The sequence below is a fragment of the Arachis ipaensis genome, chromosome B05 (assembly GCF_000816755.2).
Source record: "Arachis ipaensis cultivar K30076 chromosome B05, Araip1.1, whole genome shotgun sequence".
Taxonomy (NCBI): Eukaryota; Viridiplantae; Streptophyta; class Magnoliopsida; order Fabales; family Fabaceae; genus Arachis; species Arachis ipaensis.
This window is the reverse complement of record NC_029789.2, coordinates 141,716,808-141,726,063: the sequence shown is the minus strand read 5'-3', so window position 1 is coordinate 141,726,063 and position 9,256 is coordinate 141,716,808. Positions and strand designations below refer to the sequence as shown.

General features: G+C 36.3%; 1 protein-coding gene and 1 long non-coding RNA gene across 3 annotated transcripts; both read right to left on the bottom strand.

Moving 5' to 3' along the window:
* On the bottom strand, positions 566 to 3,264 carry LOC110262626. 2 transcript variants are annotated; one of them, XR_002347506.1, is made up of 4 exons: positions 2,330 to 3,264; positions 1,841 to 2,244; positions 800 to 1,734; positions 566 to 720 (listed from the first exon to the last, which is right to left on the bottom strand). It is a non-coding gene; the product is annotated as an uncharacterized LOC110262626 (long non-coding RNA). The 2 variants fall into 2 exon arrangements; XR_002347505.1 differs by having other exon boundaries at positions 1,841 to 3,264.
* LOC107644537 (bromodomain-containing protein 4) lies at positions 4,349 to 7,633 on the bottom strand. Its single transcript, XM_016348416.2, has 3 exons — positions 7,032 to 7,633; positions 6,067 to 6,348; positions 4,349 to 5,816 (listed from the first exon to the last, which is right to left on the bottom strand). Exons 1-3 carry the CDS (start codon positions 7,407 to 7,409, stop codon positions 4,674 to 4,676), a joined length of 1,803 nt encoding a protein of 600 aa, XP_016203902.1. The 5' UTR covers positions 7,410 to 7,633; the 3' UTR covers positions 4,349 to 4,673.

Genomic DNA, 9,256 nt, shown 5'->3' with positions numbered 1-9,256 from the left:
CCATAAGACTCCCGAAGCCATCTGCTGCCCTTTCCAACCATTTTTGTAAATTCACATATGGGGATATAGATATTAAATAGGTTATAGTTTTTTTGACTGGTTGTAATTAATACTATTTTGTTTAACTTTTTTAAAAAAACAAACACTACTTCTTTAATGTATATATGTGAATATTAATGTAAATGTTATTAAAAATCTAATGTTAATGAAAATTCTAATGTTAATGTATATATCTATTGGAACTGTCTGGCTGCTGTTTTTTTCTAGGTTCACAGTGAATGGATTCAGGATATTTATCAAACATTAAGAGCCCAAAAAACACCAATGAACCGAAATTAATAGACCAGATAAACCGAAAAAGTGCATATATCACTATTGCAGAAAGTTAATTTGGAAAAAATGTTAGTTTTAGAAACACCTAAACTCTTTGACATAACAAAATAAAGTGACTATTCAATAAACAAAAAAGTGACTATTCAATAAAGAATTTTAAAAAGCTAAATTCGAAAACAAAAAAAATGACTATTCAATAAAGACTAACATCAATTAGAAATTAACCCTCCTATAACTTTAATGAACCGAAATTTGTTGATACATGAATGAAAATTTATGTTAACAAAAACTGAAACTCCTATAATCCTCTCCGGGATAATTCATATCCTGTGCATTGTAAAGGCTGGAGCTTGATTGAATCGTTGATCCACCGTCTAAAAGGTTCAACTGCAAAAGACAAAATAAATGGTATATTAGTAAAATGCACAAACGAATTTTTCCCTAATCGAAAGTGAATCAATGTTACCTCGCTTGGAGCTGGCTTTTTCTTTTTCTTTGTGGCGTTTGCGACCTTTTTTTTCAAGTTCGATCCAGGTCTGTTCTTGGGGCGGCCTCCTGTTCCCACACATGGCGGGCTTTGAAGGTTGTTCACATCGCTCAATGTCACTTCTTCGTGAGATAACGAACTTTTTCCTTTGTTTTTCGCTTGATATTCTTGTATCTCGGCCATGACATTGTCAAAAGCCCGGTGCAAAATTTTGGTCAGCTCCTCGGACTCTGACGCAAATTCGCAAATATTGTGTGACCGAAACACTAAATCGTGGAATTTCTTGCTTCTCAGCTCCAATAGAGGCTCATCTTGACTGCTCTTGATGTGTGTGTGCGTCCTCTTTATGTTATTACTCCAGCGTTCCAGTATATATTTCAGTGTCACTTTATCTACTCGCTCAAAGCTTAAGATGCTCAAGGAATAGCGGCAAAGTATGCCCCTTGACTCGAACAACAGGCACATGCACTTTACTTCTTGTGATACTACGTCGTAGGTGACGAAAAACCTGTTGAATGTGGAGTTAGAAACTTACTCTACGACTTCGTATGTCGTAAAACCTATGGTGGAATGCATTGATCTTGTGATGCAGTTCACCTTTCCTCTGAATTGTGCTTGAACTTTTCTGAACTTCTAGTGGGTATATACATGCTGAAATTGAGCATCTATTGTCGATTTTGTTGCGCACGGTATTCCGGTGTAAAAATCTGCAGCATCAAATTCTCTCTCTCTTTGCTCTCTGCTTGCTAGGCAATTATCGTATTGCTTCACAAATTGAATCAAGGAGCTGTTCCGTGTGATGAACTTGTTGAAAAATGCGTGCATATTCTCGCTCCTTTGTGTGTTTCTCATTCTGGCCCAAAAGTAGTGATCTAGGTAAACTGAAATCCATAAATGGCGATCTTCGTGTAGCTCTGCATAATGAACCGAAAATATAAGCTCCGATAAACCAAAAGTTATGCTCGTTTTAACTAAAAAAGTAACAGCATCAAAATAATTTAAATTAAAAATGTCGGTTACCTGAGAGCCACTTATTGCTTCCGATGCCAAACTTTGTGACAAAATCGTTCCAGTTTCTGTCGAATGCGTCTTTTGTGAACGAGTTTCAAACGATGTGACTCATCTCTTGTTCGATTTCTTCGTGTCACTTGTAGCTGTTTAATTTGTTTGTGATCTTCTTCATGATATGCCAGATGCACCACCGGTAAATTGTTGTTAGCATGCACATCTCGATGGCCCTTTGCATCGATGCGCATTGGTCGATGAGAATGCCTTTTGGTGCTTTCCCTCCCATGCAACGGAGCCAACACTCGAATAGCCATTTGAATAATTGAATGTCCTCATTTTTCATCAGAGCGCATCCGAGAAGTGTCGACTGACCGTGGTGATTCATGCCCACAAAAGAATCAAAAACCAGATTATACCTGCAAAAATGGACACTGGCAACAGTTATGAACTGAAATGTGTTGCCTGTGTGAACCTAAGACTTAATTTCGGTGAACCGAATACCTGTTTGTATTGTAAGTGGTGTCAAATAAAACGTCTCCAAAATACTCGCATGCAGCATGCTTCTTGCATCGGCCCAGAATGCATTTTTTTATGGAGTGATCGCCTTCGAAGTTGAGCTCGAAAGAGAAATTTTTATTCTTCTCTTTCATTCTTAATAGGTACTTCCCAAATTCTTTGGCATCATCTTGTTCGAAAATATTTCATACTTCTCTTGTGATGTAATTTCTCACGTTTTTTTTTATAAAACTTAGTTCCTGATGACTGCCCGCTGCTGCTACGAATGATTGGTATGTTTTGCTCGGTCTGATTCCGGCTTTCCCGTTGTTTTCGATGGTGCGTCGCACAAACATGCTTAACTCCCTGTGTTGTTTGAGCCTCTCTGCTCGGTCTGGATAGCAGGGGTGTGAATGATTCAAAACAACTTTGGAAATTGTCCAAAGACTGACGTCATTCAATATGTGTACGTAAATCCTGGCTAGACAGTTTATGCCGGCTAAGGGGTTTGTCTTCAGAGTTGGAAATATCTTGGATTTCCACTTCCCCTCTCTACTGCATACAATTAGTTGATTCTTAATTTCGTCTCCCTTCCGAGTCGTGTTCCTTATTTTGGTAGAAAAACTGGCAAGTTTAGAATAATTTTTGTAGAACTTTTCAGCTTCTTCTAGTGTCATGAAAGTCATCCCAACCTTTGGGACAAATTGTTCATCTACAACAAACTGGACTGCAGAATGAACCGAAAATATTATTAAAGCGAAACCATTGTATAATACTAAATGAACCAAACATCGTCCATTATATAAATTCAGAACACCTGCCTGCAGAATGAAACGAAAATATAAATCAATGTGAAAACAATGACAATGCTAAATGAATCAAACATTGTATATATAAAATCAAATTCAAAACACATGTGTCTACAATTTAGATATTATCAATTCAATTCAATTCAATTCAATTCAAAACACCTGCGTCCATTCAATTCGATTCAAAATTGAATAATCCAAACCTCGTCCGCTTGATAGGATCAAGAAGAATAATCCAAATCGCTCTCATTCAACTGATTTGAAGTTGAATCATTCATTGTTTTGATAGCCTATTGAAATCTGAAAGCGAAGAAGATAAATTCACAGATCGAAGAAGAAAACGAAGAAAAATAGGAAGAAGAACGACAAGTAACAGAGAAGAAAAAGTAGAAGAATAGCGAGCAACAAAGAAGAACGATGAGAGCAGATTCGAAAATTGCAATGCAGATCATTAACATTTAAGAATGTTTACGTTGAAGAAGAAGCTTTACATAATTCTGTACGTTAATAGGAGGGGGAAGGGGGCGCGCATGTATTTCACATAACTTGGGAGGGAAGGGGGTGCGTGAATGAAATTTTACTTTGGATAACTTGGTTAGATTTTTTGCATGAATGTGGAGCATTATTGTATAAATATTTTAAAATTACGTCGGTTTTGTCCTGACATTGATTATGGCATAAAAGATTTGTAAAATCAAAGTTATCAAACTACTTTTATAAAAAAGTCGTAAGGGACAAAAGTCTCCATCAACTAAGAAGAATAGGGTCTTCGTAGATTTTAAATTCCACCAAAGTAACCAATTTTTAGCATTTTGGAGTTAACCAAGTTTGGTATCACACAAAAACCCCTTGCTTGTATTGAATATTCAGATTTTGTTTAAATAGATTTACAAATAATAACTAATACATATTGATGCATATGTATATATTTTCTGCATTTTATACACTTGTAAAAATGAAAACCATGTATCACTGACTTCCCTTTTTGTTTTGAATCAAGTAATGAGGTACCAATTTTATCATGTTATGCCGTTCCACTTATGAGGCTATAAATCTGCACAAGCCAATTGTTTCTGCATTTAGTTGGTCTCGTCACCAAAGTCAACAAGTTTTGAAGATACTTAGAGAAGAACTTGGCATTAACACTTAACAGCTTCAGTTGGTCATCATGGGGAAAAGAAAGGCCTCTCATAAAGCCTAATCAGAGATGTTAACATGAAAAACTAGTCACCAAATCTGATGACAATTAGTTGGGTGGCAGAACATGGAGCAGTTCTATGTCCAAATCAATTTTTTGCAAATCCACTTATGTTTATTGTGAATATACAGAACAAGATCAAGTCATAATTGGATCCAGACAAGCAAACATAACAATCTCAAATTTCCAAGAAACAAGAACAAGGGGAAAAGAGAAAAATTAGAGTCAAGGCATCCAATTTGGCACAATCCAACCATAAAAAGTCCCCATTCCTCATAAGCCTTCATCAGGATTCAGGAAATAAGTGATTCTTCTATACAAAGTTCGGTCAATTTACCTTGTGCTACCGATTGAACCAACCTCTTTGCTGCAGTTCACCATCATTCATAAGCTTGTCCAGAACTGCATTCAGGTCAACTGATTGTCCATTCTCTGTCAGCTTCCGAACCGTTGCCCTTACGTGGTCCCTAGGGAATCCCATACTAGAAACTTTGTCAACTACATCGTCAATGGGAACCCTATTCCCACCTCCGGTAGAACCTGAACCCCCACTTGCTACAGATGCAGTTGGTAATGCCTGAGGGAGTACACGAGCAGTCGGGAGCTGTGGGTAGCCACTTCCACTGCTTGGAGACACTGATGAAGCAGTAGGTAGTTGTTGTGGCTTAAGTGCAGGTGTGCCACCATATTGTGATGATCCACCATAACGGTACGGCTCAGCAGGAGCCGATAATGTACCATATCCAGAAGAATAGCCTGGATTAGGTCTACTTGATGGTGGTTCATACGCATGGGTTGGTGCGCCATAGTACTGTTGGGTAGGCGGAGGCCCACTAGGTGGCTGAGATGTTGGCTGGTGCAGAGTGGGTGGATAGTTTTGAGAAGGAACATAAGGTGTTTCCTCAACATGCTGGCCAAGTGAAGATTGAATTTGCGGCAGATTTACGGGCGTAATTGCTGGCGGCTGTTGAGGTAAATGAGGTGCTGGCTGCTGTTGAGGTATATGAGGTGCTGGCTGTGAGAACTGGGGATGAGGGCTCTGTTGATACTGTTGATGTGGGGGTGCCCCTGGCTGAGGATGCGGCTGCTGAGTTGGAGGCACTTGGTACTGCTGATTTGGGGCCTCCTGAGGTTGAACAGGTGGTGGTGGAGCAAAGTATGAGTCTCTCTGAGGAACAGCTGGGATTTGGTTCTGTGGGAATTGATTTGCAAGTTGAATTGGAGGTGGCAATCCCTGTTGAGGGGGAGGTTGAGGAGGCGCATTTGGGGAAGGGACTGCAGGAATTGATTGTGGGAGATTAGCGGGAGGAGGAAACTGTGGCTGAGATTGCTGGGGTGCAGATGCACCTTGCTGAATGGGATTTGTAACTACACTAGTCTGTGTTTCTGACTGCTGATCCGTCTTCGACACTTGCAGCTTTGCCAGCTGCAGCTGAGCTTCCAATATATCTTGCTTATCCTTGACGGTCTGCACCCCTGATTGCACCTGTATATTTTGTATCATCAAACAGTAAGATGACTAGGCAAGAACCAGGATGAGAATAAACAATAACAAAAACATGAATTGAAGCGTAGCACACAAAGTAAAAGTCAGATCATATCAATAGCACCTAGTACAAATATTGGTTTATTACAGCTAGTTTTGTTAATTGATTCAACATAATAAATGCTGCTAACCATTAAGGTTGGAAGACTTACGAGGGAACATGATTGATAAATAATAATTAAAAATATACCTCTCGCAGAATATTCTCCAATTGCCTTAGTTTTCCATCAGTGCTTCCATGATTGTTTCCAACAGATACCTTGAAATCATCCACAGAATTCTCAAGTCGGTGGGTTCGGCTTTCTAGCTGTGTTAACCGCGCACTAACACCTTCCATAACATGAAGCAGATTTTCCATATGTTTCTTCATGGTTTGATCAATTTCAGACAAAATTATTGCATCAAGAGCCTTTTGGTCCTTTCCTACCGCAGCAACCTTTGTAGGTTCAATAGTATCCAGAGAACTGTAACTCTGTACAAAATAGGATAATACTTAATATTTAAGGGCAAACAAGACACTAGAAATGGTAAATTAAGTATTTACTCTCTCCTATACCAAACTATATAAGATCACAAGATTTTTCAAATGCTCAAACCTTTCATGACACTACAAAATAGTGAGACAATTCAGCATGCATGTTATTAAACTATAAAGGCTCAAGAAACAAATCACATGGTTTCAATCTTATCAGCTAACTTTGATCAAATGAGTCAGAAGATAATTATCGAAATGATATCAACATCTTACACACAGGGTTTGAAAGCTCTGGAAGCATGAAGATTCAACTTGCTATTCGAAGTTACACAACAATATCAAAATCTTATAACAAAGCATGACATATGGCAATATGGTTGAAACTAGAAACCGCAAAGATGCTGGACAGAAACCCGGGACAACCTAACTTCCAATGCTGAAACTTGTCATATTCACAAACTGAAAATCTTACATTCAATTTTATTCAACCACACACAATTCCAAAATTAGTAGTCATGTAAACTCCACTAAGTGATGACTCCATGATTCATAACCACCAAATCATTGGTAAGTGGGAGCAACAAATCAAATCACACCTCACCCTCAAACAGCAGGCAATTACCCAGATGAGGAAATCACGAAAAGATTAAAACTTGGGCAAAACAAGTGTGAAGTCTTACCTTGATGAGAGGGCGCGGAGGGGAAGTGTTAGCATTGGAATCGGAGTTCCATGACCTAGTTGAGAAAGCAGCAGAAGCAGCTAAATTGGGGGCAGAATCGTAATTAGGGGAAGAAGCGGCGAGGGGGCGAATGGGTTGGAAATCGTAGCTAGGAATGATGTCATCTTTGGTGACCCCAATCCCATTGAGATTATTATTTAGGGTTTCTTGACGATGATGTTCTAGTTGGGATTCAACGCGTTCATCTTCGTCATCAGTGTTGTTGTGTTTGTGATTATGGTTGTTGTTGTTGATGAGGTCGATGAGGTCCTTGCTCTGTGAAGAACCAGAGTGGGTGAGATCCATAATCTGCTTGTCCATAAACGGCGTCGTATTCATCGGTGCAACGCAAACGGCAAACGGCAAACCCAATTCTGTTCAACTGAACCAAACTGACAGATGAGATAGAAAGAAAAGAAAGGAAGAAGAGAAGGGAAAAAGGGTAAAAATGGAAAATGGTTTTAATGGATTTGGGCTTCTAAGAAGAAACGAGTATCGTTGTGGGGTTAGTGACTTAGTGTATCGTGTCGGATACTTAGCATATAAGATTAAGAAACATAAGATTAAGAAATGCAACCAACTTTAGCTGGTCGAGTCGGAGTCACTCCGCCCCTTTTATAGAAAATTTAGGTGAGTTTCTAAGAAAACATCTTTTTTTTGAGTTATCTTTTTTTTAAAAATCTTATAGAGAAATAAAAGTAATTTTATGTTTGGATATCTCGTATAAAAAGGTTTTTTATCAATAAATTATGTTTGGATATAACAATATAAAAATACTTTTTTGTTTATTTATTAAAATGTATTTTATGTTTGGGTATTTCATACAAAAAGATCTTTTTATCTATCAATTATGTTTAGATATAACAATATAAAAGTACTTTTTTATTTTTTTATTACATAAAAAATATCTTTTTTTTAAATATCTTTTAAAAAAAGATGTAAATTACAACTTTTCAAAAAAGACGTTTTTCTGATTTTTCTAATACTTTTATTTTTACTACTCAAAATTTGCCAAATACGCTAAAAAAAAGATATTTTTTCATTACAAAAAAATCTTTTTTTTTATCAAAATAATGACGTCCAAACAAGCACTTAATCAGTATCAAAAATTTAAATGTTGAATTGTGTATATAGTAATTTTGGTGACTTGTGTATATAGTAGTTTATTGATTAGTAACAGGTTTTTAAAAAAAGTTTAAATTTATAATAAATTAATCTGTAATTTGTCAAGCTAAAAAATATTGCGAATAATAAAAATAATATCGAAGGCTTAAATTTAAAAATGGTCTACGAATGAAAATGGACCGAGCTAAATCAAATTTTATTTTTAACGAGCCTATTCTATGTCGTAAATAGATGGTTTAAGTCTAGATCTATTATCTCATCATTTTCTTAGACTCAAATTCGTCGACCTGATTAAAACCTGACAAATCTACAAACGTATTTAAAAAATTTGTTTTATGAATTATAACTCAAAACAATAAATTTAAAAATTTTAAATTGACATTAAATGTATTCCAAAATTTATAATTCATCATTTATAAAACATAATTCATTCATAGGGTAAAGTACTAAATTGGTCATCTACGTTTAGACGTAATCCTGTTTTAGTCCTTAAGGTTTAAAGTGTTCTATTTAAATCCAAAAAAATTTCATTTAGCTTTAATGTAGTCCTACCGAGAGGTCAAAGTTAAATAATTAATAGAATGTCCTACATGATAGCAGTACAAGAACAAGGTCGATAATTTAGAAAACAAGTACAAACTCTAGAAACACAAACAGTGGATGCATCAATGCATTTATTTATCATTTTTCTTACAATTTAAATGAAATATTTTTTATAGAACTAAGAAGAATGATAAATAAATATATTGATGCATCCATGGTTGATTCTGTGCTTCTAGAGCTTGTACTTGTTCTCTAGGTTATTGACATTGTTCTTGTACTGCTATGTAAGACATTCCGTTAATTATTTAACTTTGACCTCACGGTGGGACTATATTGAAGTTAAATGAAACTTTTTTGGATTCAAATAAGACAACCTTAAGAAACAAAACAGAATTACGCTCAAATATAGAGGACTAATTTAGTACTTTGCTCTTCATTTATATATCAATCGTTAATCACATATCATAATCATACCTACAATTTATAAACTTTTTTTAAAAAAAAATAACAATTTTAAC

Bases quoted from the DNA above. Each gene is read 5' to 3' on its own strand.
- LOC107644537 (XM_016348416.2), bottom strand. From the start codon at position 7,409: ATGAATACGACGCCGTTTATGGACAAGCAGATTATGGATCTCACCCAC. The intron at 6,349-7,031 runs GTAAGACTTCAC...TATTTTGTACAG, and splicing joins CTCCGCGCCCTCTCATCAAG to AGTTACAGTTCTCTGGATAC. The intron at 5,817-6,066 runs GTATATTTTTAA...CAAAATATACAG, and splicing joins TGGAGAATATTCTGCGAGAG to GTGCAATCAGGGGTGCAGAC.